The sequence below is a fragment of the Oncorhynchus mykiss genome, chromosome 9 (assembly GCF_057628025.1).
Source record: "Oncorhynchus mykiss isolate SJ-2025 chromosome 9, ASM5762802v1, whole genome shotgun sequence".
In the NCBI taxonomy this organism is placed as follows: domain Eukaryota; kingdom Metazoa; phylum Chordata; class Actinopteri; order Salmoniformes; family Salmonidae; genus Oncorhynchus; species Oncorhynchus mykiss.
In genome coordinates this window covers 47824476-47839793 of record NC_143030.1, presented here as the reverse complement: position 1 = coordinate 47839793, position 15318 = coordinate 47824476, and the positions used below count along the sequence as shown (strand labels likewise).

At 40.2% G+C, this 15318-nt stretch overlaps 1 protein-coding gene and 1 long non-coding RNA gene across 13 annotated transcripts in view; one reads left to right on the top strand and one right to left on the bottom strand.

The window, feature by feature from the left end:
* LOC110532151 (voltage-gated potassium channel subunit beta-2) overlaps positions 1 to 4241 on the top strand; it is a 116160-nt gene extending 111919 nt beyond the window's left edge. For 8 of the 12 annotated variants that reach the window (XM_090184366.1, XM_090184365.1, XM_090184361.1 and 5 more), the window contains one exon: positions 449 to 4241. In XM_090184366.1, the coding sequence (XP_090040492.1) occupies positions 449 to 538 (90 nt within the window). In that variant the 3' untranslated portion in view covers positions 539 to 4241. The remainder of the gene's footprint in view (positions 1 to 448) is intronic. The other 4 variants (XM_036988065.2, XM_021615795.3, XM_036988063.2 and 1 more) reach the window with 1 other exon arrangement.
* Positions 4242 to 5522: 1281 nt separating this feature from the next.
* Positions 5523 to 12449, bottom strand: LOC149981235 (uncharacterized). Its single transcript, XR_016483287.1, has 2 exons — positions 11620 to 12449; positions 5523 to 8231 (listed from the first exon to the last, which is right to left on the bottom strand). It is a non-coding gene; the product is annotated as an uncharacterized LOC149981235 (long non-coding RNA).
* Positions 12450 to 15318: the final 2869 nt, after the last annotated feature.

Below are 15318 nucleotides of genomic sequence, written 5' to 3'. Positions count from 1 at the left end.
TCCCGCACATTGGCGAACTGGGCTATCTGCATTGTGTCCCACCACCCGCCAACCCCTCTTTTTACGCTTCTGCTACTCTCTGTTCATCATATATGCATAGTCACTTTAACAATACCTACATGTACATACTACCTCAATAAGCCTGACTAACATGTGTCTGTATATAGCCTGGCTACTCTTTTTTCAAATGTATTTTTACTGTTATTTTATTTCTTTACTTACCTACACACACACACATACATACCTTTTTTTCTGCACCATTGGTTAGATCCTGTAAGTAAGCATTTCACTGTAAGGTCTACTACACTTGTTGTATTCGGCGGACGTGACAAATAAACTTTGATTTGTTTACTATTGTTGACATGGATTTGATGACATGTGTACTGGCATTGAATTTGAATTCCAATGGGGACATTGTGTTCATTATGTCATTCTCCTTCTCTCACAGGTTCTTCCAAAGTTGTCGTCCTCCATCGTTCATGAGATGGATAGTATCCTAGGCAACAAGCCCTATAGTAAAAAGGACTACAGATCCTAGAGGCTGCCTGAGGAACATTGTTGGGCGAAGGTCAGCATCTTCCTTCTTCCTCGTCTGCGACCAGCTTCAGTTGAACAAGACACCAGGCACCATGGGAAATATATAGCCATTGAACCACTTGGGAAAGTCAATCAGAGTATCTAAATATATATATATATCTTTCTCCCAACCCAAAGATTTTAGAGGAGACTTGGAGACATTTCCCATCCAAGGAATTGTATTCACCATTCACAGTCCTTAAATGCACTTCGTTCATAAACTATTTATTCTATAACAGATTCTTGATTGAAAAGGTTCAGAATCCAGAACACCTTTGAAAAGGTTTTTGTCTTGTATATGTCCCATAAAATAAATGGATCCAGCACTCCATTAAAGATGCACTGTGCAAAATCACAAAAATTCAAATAGTTCGCTTAATTTCAGTACATATGACAAAACAAGCAAGTAGAGTGCAGAGAATCACTGTAACATCTAAACCGCTGTGAAATATGTTCTCCATAACCAACAATGTTTTCAGCTGTTTGAAGCTAGTGTGCAAAACTGAAAGTAAGACACAAAACAAAACTAAACTTAAGAACAGGAGCACATAGAACAGATCTGCCGCTTCTTAGACTTGCTTTCAATGAGAATGACATATCTTTAACACACATTTCTATGTGAATTTGGTCAGGTCGCCCAAAAAGTTACATATTGCAACTTTAAATAGCTAATACTGAACATTTGTTGAGATTACCAAAGCTGATACTATTCCATGCGTAGATAATAGAAATAGAATGATGAGTGGACATGATTCTGTATCTGATATAAAAGGCATGTGTCCCACTACTCTGATGATGAGTTTAAAAAGGACATTGAACACTTAAATAGTTAGTATGGGTAAACCACGCCTAACTTGGGCTGCCATCTTTTCAACTGGCAAAAAGTTGAGATCTTGCCTGCACCCACTCTTTCTTCAGTTTACAGACTGAACCATTATGAGTTATTTCTGAATTTCACCTAGCTACAAGACTGTACATCTGCCAGTCTGTGTGTTTTTTGTTGTTGTAAGCCTACCGAATGGCAGTGTCTATCCTATTAATGGGATTTCTTCACTTATATACCTTTACACACACACTCCCTCCCTCTGCATCAGTGTGAAGAGGGCAGCCCTCCCAGCCATGTACAGTAATGGCTTTTCAGAGAGCACTCAGTGAGAAAACCCCTTGCCTCAAAACTCTGTCACATCCTATTGTGACTGGATCAGGTTAAAAGTGTTTTTAACTTTTTACTCTCTGTATCGCAGAAGACAGGGTCCCGGGATTGGTCATGCAATTTTCCCAGAGTGCTCGATAAAACAGCTTCCTGTGTTATGAAGTTATGTAACACAAAACAGAACAAACTGGCACCACCACAAACTACTTCTCCCTTCCCGACAATATATATGTTTGATTAAAGTGTAATGTTCCAGTTTCATAAATGCTTTCTGTGAGCAGACAATGGGCAGTTATATTAGTGTGTGTGTGTGTGAGCTCACTTTACCTGGTCGTGGTCACTGCTGTAGTTGGACAAGAGACATGTTCACTCGTCTAAAGCCAAAGAGAACACCCCAACACACATATTACTGTACTGTATAATACTCAAGGCATCTAAGTGGTTTCTGCCAGTCAGAGTGACTGTGGTTAGTTTTGATTTCAGTCTCAACGTCGCTTGAGATTCATTTTGGAATGCTTTCATGCAGCCTAGTCTCCTTTCCTCTGTCATTGAAGATGTGGGAACATGATATTTGGGAAACACAGTTGCAAACATAGTATTTTCTGTGTTTGCAATGTTGCATTTACTTCCTAATGATGTTGTGTCCCTATTCTAAACATTGTTCAAAAGCATTTGTGACCTAGACACACCGGTTGTATCTCATTCTAAATGAGATAGAAAGAGAGAAAAAGAGAGAGAGGGACATGTCTCAGTCAAAGTCAATGCTGCAAACCTCAGGAGTATCTTTGTTGGGTCTTTGGCGCCACCTTCAGGTCATAAAACATCAATGGCAGCATTGATGTTGATATTTCTTGTCTGAGAAAACACCCATCCTGTCTACAATTGGTATTAAAACATGATCCATGCCTCACCTTAATATTTTGAGCTATATATTTGGATTTGATAATGTAATTTCAATTTGGCAAGATAACTTGCCATTATAACGACATGCTCTAACTATGGCAATGGATGGTCGATGGTAGGATACCATTTAGTAACAAGACAGTGAAGTCTACAGGAAATACAATTTTGTAACACCTTAATCCTCCATTTTGCATAAGTATCTATACCCATTGGAGTTGTGACACTGAGATAGTTGGCCCACATCAACTCTGCTGTCCAACCAGTTACTGAAATAAATGACTGGGTCTGAAATGACTGGAACTTGAGCATTAGGTCTGATGATAGTTTAAGGTAGGCTGATGGATGTGCTTCCAGGATAACTTAGCCCGTAGTTCAGCACAACATAGGCCTGCAAGATTGATGGGGTGTCCAGATTTGCAGGACACCAGACAAAAAAAAGTGACTGTTTATATATTGCATGGGCACCCACTATAACACTAGTCTTTAGCTAATGTTGATACAAATACAGCATATTGTCTGAGTGTAAACCTTCAGCTTTTTTAAAGTTGTATACCTATGTTTTACATGTAACATACCTATGTTTCGAATGCTTAAATGATGTATCTAAGGATTACAACTGGCCTCGCCTGTAAGGCTTTCGGGCTTTCACCAAAGCTCACGACTGAGCAACATATAGGAAACATCTTATTTTAAAGACAGGTTATATACTGTAACCGCTCAAATTGTAACAGTTGCATATGTGTGTGAGTGGGTGCATGTGTTCATGAGTGCGATCCTGTGTATGGGTGTATACCAGTAACCAACACTGCTCTCTTATGTTTCGTACTGTGTGCTCTGATGTTGACTTTGTGCATTTCTCTGAGCTTGTGGTCACCAGGCCTGGTTCTACCTAGTCTCAGGGAGCTACTGCACATGGCATCTCTACATCAGACTGTCACTTAGAAACATTAAGTAAAGGAGTGTGTGGGAGCTAGCCTGGGTGCCAGGAGAAAGAGATGGGCACCCAAGCTATGCGTGAGCCTCATCCAATGAAAAGTGATTATTTAGCCACGGATCACTCTCTTTGGGTGTGTTTTAAAGTAAATTTACATTATATAACATTTCTATCCTTTCCAGATTGATGGAATGCTGGTCAGACACAAGTAAATGCAGCCCGAGCATCTAGTTAAGGCACGCTATGAAGACACACACTATGTTGTAGATAAGAGCAAACATAATCAACTAAGTAGAGTGCGCTACTGTGCATTTCATGTAAAGGGACTAATTGACAAGCTATTTTAATGGTCTTATTTTTTACACACACAAATACTGTGCAGCATAGGAATCTGTAATATAGTCAACTGCAAGCTATTTGTACATTTGCAATGTCAAAATACATAATGGATTCACAAATTCTTTCTGTACTGTATATAATCTAAATTCTGTATATACTGTATGGCTGTTAGCTATCACTTTATGCCTTTGTTTTATCTTCTGTTCATTTTGCAAGCATTGCTAACTGAATTGTGATTGAAGCAGACTTTAGGTGAATTGTGTTTACAGCTTGAGAACGTATAAATATTCAAATAAATGCTATAAATAAAAATAAACGTATTGACTTCATACAGAACATGACTTGACTGTGTGGAAATTTGTTCCCATTGAAGATGATCAAGTTTGTAAAGCAAAGACACTTAAAGCGGTTTGAATTGTTTATATTTAGTCGTAAACATATCCAATCTGGAGAAACAAGTGATGATGAAACAAGGGACAAAAATATCAGATTGTAAATTAGATGGTTCATATTCAATTTCAATTCATATCAAAATACAACGCTAATGTTGTCTCTTGACCAAGGTGCCCTTGTAAATTACATTTTGATTATGTAACATTTTGCTCGCAACACAGGCTGCCAAGATTGATGGAGTGTCCAGATTTTCAGTACACCAGACAGAAAAGTGACTGTTTACATATCGCATGGGCACCAACTATGACACTATTCTTTAGCTAAAGTTGATACAAATACAGCACATTGTCCAAATGTAAACATCCAGCTTTTTTTACGTTGTATGGTTAAGATTGTTTACATTAGTGAGTGGTTACATTGGCTAAATGAGATCATTTCATCTTTAAACACAAAGCATTCCAATACAAGACTCAAAAGTCTTCTCTGAAGGCCAAGATGGATAATGGTTATAAAGGTAATGAATCTGCCTTTAGAACATCGAGTATGGGACGCAGTTTGGTTCTTTGAATGTCAAAAAAGATACACGTCAAATAACAAAATGCTAATTATATGCAAATGATGGCCAATCACAAATAAGGCGCGTGTAAAGCCAGCTAGCTCATTCATCGTCAATCATTTGTGTTAAAGGTTTTAACTTAGACTGGTCCTTTTTAAAGGGCTCGTCGGGGATCTGAACCCAGGACCTCTCGCACCCGAAGCTGGAATCATTCCTCTATACAAACGAGTCACTTTCTAGCTTATTGTTATGAATGAGAAGACTTTATTTACGTTTCTGACCTTCGTAATAGCAGGCTCATCCGAGATTTGTAGCAGACACCAATCACACACAGAGAAAAAGGAGCCCATTTCAGCTGTTTCTCTTAAATCTAGCATTGGCTGTGTGTGTTTCAGTGAAGACATATTCTGAGAAAGGTTTTCACTTAGACTGGTCCTTTTTAAAGGGTTAAAGGGCTCATCCAGGATTTGAACCCAGGACCTCTCACAACAAAAGTAAGAATCATACCCCTAGACCAACAAGCCACTTTCCAGCATGTATAATGCATTATTGATTACTGTTACTGTAATTTAATTATGCCAATGTGCTTTCATCAATTGAAAGCCCTTAATCTATTTTATGAGAATTTCTAAGATTTCTTGTTTGCATAAAATAGACGCAGACCAGTCTTTCAATAATAGGTAATAGAATTTATTCTCGGAGCGCGCTCCACTTAATCACGTGCAGCAGTTTATATACAGATAATGACGTCATTTCATTGCTTTAACAGAATCCCCTCCTCTCGACCGGGACAAAGTGAGGTGAAAAGTTCATTCTAACTTACTAACATACTACCAGATAACTTTTGACCCCTCAACATTATCGATCATCACTGAACTGACAGTTTTAATTAACAGAAAACCTAGGAATGCACTCACTGCCTTATCTAAAAACCCCAGAGCTAAGTTTCAGTAGGGTCAACCATAGGCTAACGACCTTATCTGTTTTCACAGTCCACAACCCATTCGTTTTATTCCTAGTTGGAATGGTGTTCATTAACTTTTTATTACTCCTTGTCCGTGTCACACAATCCCTTCTTATGAACTCATATTGTTAATCACTTATAAAACAGAGTATAAGTTTACTTAGTTACAATTCTATTTAAAATGGGGATATTGTTTATTCATTTATACATAATAAATCCAACAATCCACCCTGAAAACAATTCATACCTTCATTAAACACTAAAAGGAAACTTCAATGATATCCTAGGAATAAGACAAACCAATACACGTATGTACACACGATCAACTTCAATGACTGTTCTATCCTACATCAGAATCTTAATTCTACTTATCAGGATTTTCTGTTAATCTTCATGAAAAAACAGTCTATACATTGAAACAAGAAAACATCTACATTTCCTAAACATCAAATATGGTCTCCTCGCGAGTGAAAGGATCCGGATTCTTCTATTACGTCCAAGCCATGTATTTTGTATTCCACTGGTCAGAGCTTAGGATTGGTCCATACATCACCATCTGAAGTGTCATCAATTTCTCCAGAGTCCTGGAAATGATAACTTTCATACACGCAATCAACCACGTCCGTACAAAACTAACACAGTCACACAGGTGAAGGTAGCCCATAACACAGTAATCATAACATTTTTCCATCTTCCAAACACACTGTCAACCCAATTAGTCAGAGAAGTATACACCCCTGAGTTAATTTCCAACTCGTGAACTAGGGTGTGTAAACCAGACAAGGCCTTGGTCACTGATCCATCCTAACTGTATATCCCCGGAGTCAAATTACCTCCATACACTCCCACCTTCTTCAGCCAGCAAACATCCAAGACTATTCTATTCTGCCAAGTCATTCATTACATCTCTAACATAATTGGTGAAGCGCTGAGGATTTTTAATAGATATAATTGATCCAATCCACATTCTCATTGAGAGTGGACCACCAAAAAATACTTGACTCTAATCCTGCCAGGATCTAATTTATAGATTTGATCTCATCTGCCACCCTTGGAACCACAATGTTATTAATACAAACCCTATCATCAAAAGACCCAGTCGGAGTACTTCTTATCTCCCGTTTAGTCAACACCATGTCATGATGTTGAATGAGTGTGAAAGGCATTCTCAAATGTACCAGTACACATACCTCTGTTCAATTAGCCAGTAATACTCGGCCATCATGTCATTCTCCCACACAATCAACAGATGTGAGCCCTGGGCCTCCTTATCTTACTGAAATCCCCAGATCTCAACCAGCCTGCCAAATCACTCATTGGTCGCATCAGAAGTAACATTATCTGTCCTATTGCAGTACTGATTTTGCCCCACATATTTCTCAGGAGTACTATACTGAATCAAACAATAAACAGTCTCCCGTTGCCTCTGTGAAAGGAGGAAGCTCAGATTTCAGAGGAACATGTGGATATAAATAGTGCAAATCCATACAACTTATTATCTGGCTTTCCTGTTTCCATGAATAGCTTTACCATACAGGCTGTTCCCTTAGGTGAATAATTCCATTTCTGAACTATCCACACCGGCCCTTGGCTCTGGACAACTCCACAGTCAGTATCTGCTTTGTCAGGGACTCTGCTTGTATTCTGCTGACTATAGAGCAATCAGCTGCTCTAACTTTTTCTACCTGGAATGCACTAGGTTATCAACTGAAACCCTTACTTTCACTACACTCCATCTCCTTCCATGCTGGGTATGTAGATTTATGTAGCCTTCTCACATGATGTGAGCTATAACTTGTTTCTATGAACTACACAGAGACTTGCATAGATGTCTTCCATAATAGCTACTCTTAGTCCTGAACTGCCAAGGAGTCAGAGACACCACTTGGTCTACATAGAACTTCCACTGAGACGTCCCTCCCTATCCTACTCTCACTTCCTGTTTATCCAGATCAAGTGATCTCTTATGCTTGGTTAATACTAATTTCTCCTTGTTTAATTATGTCAATATTACCCTCTGGCCTTCTCGGGTTCATGGTGTAGGAATAAGGTCTCCAACCATACAGCTTAGGATGGAAAGCTCACCTATAAAGCCCCACCCTCTTCCAGAAAACACATCATTAGCAAGAGTCAGACACATTTTCACTTCTATGAACAAGAACAGTGAGGAAAGGACAGGTAAGGTATTTTTCATTCGAGAGATGGCCCCCAGAATTCTGTTAATTCCAGTTCTCCTCTCGAACTCTGTTATTGTTCGACAGTGTCAGTGTGTCTTACCCTCCCTCAGTGTGATATGAAACCGGGTAATTCTTTCTGCTAGCTGTCACCAGGAGTCCTTGGTATGGTCCCCCCAACAGGCCTCAGGGACTGGATTGAGTGACTTCACCTGTAATTCACCTGTAGTGCATAAAATCTTGGACATACAGGTTTGGTTAACAAACAGTTTCTCATTTGTTCTATCTGATTATATCTTTAACTTCTATACCTACTTGTTAGCTGTTTTTTTTTAAATTTTATCAGTTAATTATCCCGTAGGTCACATCCTATCCTAGAACACAATTTACCCATCTCCCCTTTGTTACCTGGCTCTGCCCAGGTAACAACCTTGCCTACTCTTAAACAATGACTTAGGCAAGATTAGTAAATTATCCTAATGTCTGACATCATCATGTAGGAGCCCCTTTAATTTTCCACATGTCCAATTCTCCCTTGGGCGTCCATTCATTTCAATCCTGTACCAATACTCTGTCAAGTTTCTTATCTACTTTAAGAAGTATCTGTGCTACTTATATATTTTCTTAAATATATATATTTACTGATTTAAACCGTAACCCTTTTCTCTCATATCTCTCAAATACCACTAAGCTTCTAACTGTTTGACTTTATCTAAAATCATTGATTTTAGAAAAAACATGTCTATGAGTGGCTTTTCTCTAAAGTCCTTACATTTCCTTAATCAATCTATCTTAATCCTAACAATAATCCTAAATCATCACAGATGTCCTATATTCCTGTTAAATTTAATACTATTTAAAAAACCTCCTAAATAGTCAAACAAAGTCAAAAACAAATGCTAACCATATCAAAATCCTTCCTATACTAACAAGCTCTTTCCTTCAGGGACCCTCAGTATTCTATCTGACAATAACATGAATTTAATATATGTTGCAAAGTGTGGAATACCTTGTCTACCGTAATTTATCACCCCTGAGAACTGAAACTTATTTTTCTATGTAATTCCCTGCCCTATTGGCTTATTATATCTCCTATCCAAACCTCAATGTAGCTTATCTTCCCCTATTTATTCTCAATGATAAATATGATTTTTTTCTCTGTTATAATACCAAATCAATAATAGCCCATTCAAAGACTTCACAGCTAATGTTGTAAAACAGAATCCTGAACCACTTTCTCATTTGTAGTTCAAACAATAATTCTAACCCCAAACTAAAACTCCATTATAATTAATTTACCTTAACTATTAACCCAAATGACCACATTCATTATACAAATATCAGACCTCAAAAGATAGCCATGATAAGGTCAATAGGTCATACCACCCTTTTATAGTCATGTTCCATACTACATTAGACATAATAAAGAACCCTTTATCCTTAAAATCCAAAAAATTCACTTAAACTCATAAAATAAAAACTCATAAAGTTCCATATGTGAGCGTGCCTCTTTAAAATACCTTTGCACCAAAACAAATAGTCCTAACTAGCTGCTAGTTTTTAGCATCTTTCCTGACGACTTACATACTCCTTTTAAAAATGTATTTGGACATTTTTATCACCTTCTGAAAAGTGACTCAAAACAATAATGCACGCATTTTCCTTCTAAAAGACAAACAATTTTCTCCGTTACCCCCAGTCACGACATCGTTTCCGTGGCGACAAAAGTGCCTTGCGAGTGATGTCATCAACAAGCGCTCAACCTCGACTCAATTCGCAACGATTTTCAATGAATTGTAAATAATTGCTGGCTGTCTGCAGCAACAGTATTTCAGGTTCGATAAACCAAACCTAATGTATCACATCTGTTGAATCTTGAATTATAATTTACAACATCAACCAACATCTCTAAATTCGCTAATTTTATAAAAACATTTCGATGGGCACAAATCCATCGTAATTGTTTCCCCGTTATTATTCAGAATTCATTTGATTTAAGTTACTGTCTCGTCTTTGATTTAGCATTTTAATTACGACTCTATTCCCAATACATTATTCAAACAGATCATTTGGTGAACAGACATCGTCTTGCATCAAAATTCGCTTCGTCCTTATTTTAAGTTGAATGAATTAGTCTTTCAATTTGAACCAAACAAACTATTTAAAACGTTCAGTTTATATCCTATACCAATACTAATGACTATAACTTTCTCTGCAAAACAATTAGTTTAATTACAACCAAAAACTCAGATATGTTATTATTTGTTTGTGTTTACGCCTCGGCTGGGAAACGAACCCAGTTTGTAAGACTGCTACGCTCACCACTATGCCACCAACGCTATGGAACTAACCGAGATTCTCCGCAAATAGACCCATTTTACAGTTGTCTGTATTTGTAGCTATGGCATCCAGACAACAGAAAATAGCCCTAATTTAAACGCCCAAAGTTTTCCCTCAGTTAGGATTCTCATTAATCTCGCTCTCTTTGTATCTGACCCTTCTTTTTTTTTTTTACCCGATTGTCGCCTCTGACCTTCCCCTCAGTTAAATTACAATATTGGTGGTGACATTTACAAGGAGTGTTACAATCCCGGGCGAACTGTCCAATTTCGTTACAATTAAAACATTTTCTCTTTTTCTTTTGACTCGCCTTATCCACTTTTCTCGACTTTATTCCTTTTTCTACCTCTATTATACCTCCCTCGGCTTCAGCAGGATTCACATCTATGGGTGATAATCCCGCAGGTTGCAGCCGTATTCTCACCACCACTATTTCATCGACTAGATTACCTCTGTATTCTTGGTATATTCGAGAAGGATATAGTTTGTTACCCTCACCTACACCCAATTGGTTAACCTTTTTTTCATCTGCGGGAGCGGAGAGCAGCCCATCTTTAATCCTTACCGTTACTAGTAGCTATGGTATTTAATCACTTATCTATGTGCGTGTTTTCTATGAATCTGCTATTTACCATTACTTAGTTACTTTTGTTGCTTTTCTGTCCGACTATTTGTGTGTCTCTTTAATGATAATCAGTATGTATTCTCCTTTCTGGAAACCTCAACTATAGATGACTTTTGATTGGACATTACATTTCACCCGTATACAATTATAAGCTCATTATAAACTATTGTTCCTTGGGACTTTCAACATTAATATCTCATATCTCACTACTCTAGAATTGGCTTCCCTATCCTCCCCTTAGATATTCATTTCTTTCAGTATTGAATAGGTTCAATAATTATGTTCGCCTAGAGTTACCATGCCTTCTCACCAAGCCTAATTTATTATTTAGGTATGTCTTTTGAATAAATGGTTATCCTATTTGTACAGAACGAACGTCCCATCTAACAATACGTAATATATCCCTTCTTAACACCCTTCTGGCTTGCAAAACCAGGAATTATTAAGTTTTAGTTTAGTTTTGGTAGTGCACCTTACCACGAGTCATTTCAGACTCGTTTCCTTCCTTCCTATCAATTTTGGTTACACACAAAGTAGAAACCCATTGTATTTGTTCAAAATATTCAAGCAACTATCATTGATTAAATCCAAACTCCTTTAGCACATTCAATCAAAAATATCTTAAATAATTCCTCCCAAATTCGAGAATAAAGACTATTTACCTTCGTCCTGTAGACTGGGAAAAGCAATGCCGGTTCGATTCCGACACCTTCTCTGTCGACCTAAGATATATATACCGTCCTGTTATTATTAAACCTCTGCTGGAGGCCAGGACTTTAAATAACGAGTCCAGCCTCGTCCGTGCACGGTTTTCGGCTTTTCCCTTTGGACGACAGAGAAGTTTGTGGAATCCGGCTCGAAGGACCAATTGTTACTGTAATTTAATTATGCCAATGTGCTTTCATCAATTGAAAGCCCTTAATCTATTTTATGAGAATTTCTAAGATTTCTTGTTTGCATAAAATAGACGCAGACCAGTCTTTCAATAATAGGTAATAGAATTTATTCTCGGAGCGCGCTCCACTTAATCACGTGCAGCAGTTTATATACAGATAATGACGCAATTTCATTGCTTTAACAGAATCCCCTCCCCTCGACCGGGACAAAGTGAGGTGAAAAGTTCATTCTAACTTACTAACATACTCCTAGATAACTTTTGACCCCTAAACATTATCGATCACCACTAAACTGACAGTTTTAATTAACAGAAAACCTAGGAATGCACTCACTGCCTTATCTAAAAACCCCAGAGCTAAGTTTCAGTAGGGTCAACCATAGGCTAACGACCTTATCTGTTTTCACAGTCCACAACCCATTCGTTTTATTCCTAGTTGGAATGGTGTTCATTAACTTTTTATTACTCCTTGTCCGTGTCACACAATCCCTTCTTATGAACTCATATTGTTAATCACTTATAAAACAGAGTATAAGTTTACTTAGTTACAATTCTATTTAAAATGGGGATATTGTTTATTCATTTATCCATAATAAATCCAACAATTACTGAAGACAACAGGTAACAGCCAATCTGTCTCCACAGGAAGCTTGGAGACTTTATTTACGTTTCAGAACTTAGTAATAGCAGGCTCATCCTAGATTTGAACCAGAGACCAATCACACTCTAAGCGAGAATCATACACAGAGAAAAAGGAACCCATTTCAGCTGTTTCTCTTAAATACGGCTTATTTCTAGTGTTGGCTGTGTGTGTTTCAGTGAAGACATATTCTGAGAACTGCGCACACACACACACACACTCCTTTTTCGCACTATTGGTTGAGCCTGTAAGAAAGCATTTCACTGTAAGGTGAACCTGTTGTATTCGGCACACGTGGCAAATAAACTTTGATTTGAATCTCGCACGCGAAGCGAGAATCAAATCAAAGTTTGTCACGTGCGCCGAATACAAGTAAGTAAAGTAAAGAAATAAAACAACCGTAAAAAGACATTTGAAAATAAGAGTAGCAAGGCTGTAAACAGACACTGGTTAGTCAGGCTTATTGAGGTAGTATGTACATGTAGGTATGGTTAAAGTGACTATGTTGTGCACGTGAGTGAGGACCCAAAAGCGGTTTAACAAAAACAGAGTCCTTTAATGTCAAAACACAGGTAAGACATAGATCCTCTTCAAATGTATATGATGGCAAAATAAACAACCCGCAGAGAGGGCGACAAATGAAACATAAAGTCCTTCTGAATATCACAGAAGAGTTCCCCTTCTAGCAGCAGAGGAGAATAGCTGGGTTAGAGTCCCCTTCTAGCAGCAGAGGAGAATAGCTGGGTTGTAGAGGACAGAGGTACCTGATCACACGTAGCCTCAGATGAACAGGCAGATTCCAACAGGACAGGACAAGGGTGACGCAAACGAGACGATAGTTTGGTTCTGGCATGAGAAACTCAAACGAGAATCTGACAAAGACAGAAGCAGGAACAGAGAGAGAAATAGAGACCTAATCAGAGGGAAAAAAGGGAACAGGTGGGAAAAGGGTGAACGAGGTAGTTAGAGAAGATGAGGAGCAGCTGGGGGAAGGAGAGGAAGAGAAGGTAACCTAATACGACCAGCAGAGGGAGACGGAGTGAAGAGAAAGAACAGGAACAAGACATAATATGACAATACATGACAGTACCCCCCCACTCACCGAGCGCCTCCTGGCGCACTCGAGGAGGAAACCTGGTGGCAACGGAGGAAATCATCGATCAGCGAACGGTCCAGCACGTCCCGAGAGGGAACCCAACTCCTTTCCTCAGGACCGTACCCCTCCCAATCCACTAGGTACTGATGACCACGGCCCCGAGGACGCATGTCCAAAATCTTACGGACCCTGTAGATAGGTGCGCCCTCGACAAGGATGGGGGGGGGGGGGGAGACGAGCGGGGGCGCGAAGAACGGGCTTAACACAGGAGACATGGAAGACCGGGTGGATGCGACGAAGATATCGCGGAAGAAGAAGTCGCACTGCGACAGGATTAATGATCTGAGAAATACGGAACGGACCAATGAACCGCGGGGTCAACTTGCGAGAAGCTGTCTTAAGGGGAAGGTTCTGAGTGGAGAGCCAAACTCTGACCGCGACAATATCTAGGACTCTTAGTTCTACGCTTATTAGCGGCTCTCACAGTCTGCGCCCTATAACGGCAAAGTGCAGACCTGACCCTCTTCCAAGTGCGCTCGCAACGTTGGACAAAAGCCTGAGCGGAGGGGACGCTGGACTCGGCGAACTGAGACGAGAACAGCGGAGGCTGGTACCCGAGGCTACTCTGAAAAGGAGATTGCCCGGTCGCAGACGAAGGAAGCGAGTTGTGGGCGTATTCTGCCCAGGGGAGCTGTTCTGACCAAGACGCAGGGTTACGAAAAGAAAGACTGCGTAAGATGCGACCAATAGTCTGATTGGCCCGTTCTGCTTGACCGTTAGACTGGGGGTGAAAGCCGGAAGAGAGACTGACGGAAGCCCCAATCAAACGGCAAAACTCCCTCCAAAATTGAGACGTGAATTGTGGACCCCTGTCCGAAACGACGTCTGACGGAAGGCCATGAATTCTGAAAACATTCTCGATGATGATTTGTGCCGTTTCTTTAGCAGAAGGGAGCTTAGCGAGGGGAATAAAATGAGCCGCCTTAGAGAACCTATCGACAACCGTAAGAATAACAGTCTTCCCCGCTGACGAAGGCAGTCCGGTGATAAAATCTAAGGCGATGTGAGACCACGGTCGAGAGGGAATGGGAAGCGGTCTGAGACGGCCGGCAGGAGGGGAGTTACCGGACATAGTCTGCGCGCAGACCGAACAAGCAGCCACGAAACGACGCGTGTCATGCTCCCGGGTGGGCCACCAAAAACGCTGGCGAATGGAAGCAAGCGTACCCCGAACGCCGGGGTGGCTGGCTAACTTTGGCAGAGTGAGCCCACTGAAGAACGGCCAGACGAGTAGGAACGGGAACGAAAAGAAGGTTCCTAGGACAAGCGCGCGGCGACGGAGTGTGAGTGAGTGCTTGCTTTACCTGCCTCTCAATTCCCCAGACAGTCAACCCGACAACACGCCCCTCAGGGAGAATCCCCTCGGGGTCAGTGGAGGCTACTGAAGAACTGAAGAGACGAGATAAAGCATCAGGCTTGGTGTTCTTAGAGCCCGGACGATAAGAAATCACGAACTCGAAACGAGCGAAAAACAGCGCCCAACGAGCCTGACGCGCATTAAGTCGTTTGGCAGAACGGATGTACTCAAGGTTCCTATGGTCAGTCCAAACGACAAAAGGAACGGTCGCCCCCTCCAACCACTGTCGCCATTCGCCTAGGGCTAAGCGGATGGCGAGCAGTTCGCGGTTTCCCACATCATAGTTACGTTCCGACGGCGACAGGCGATGAGA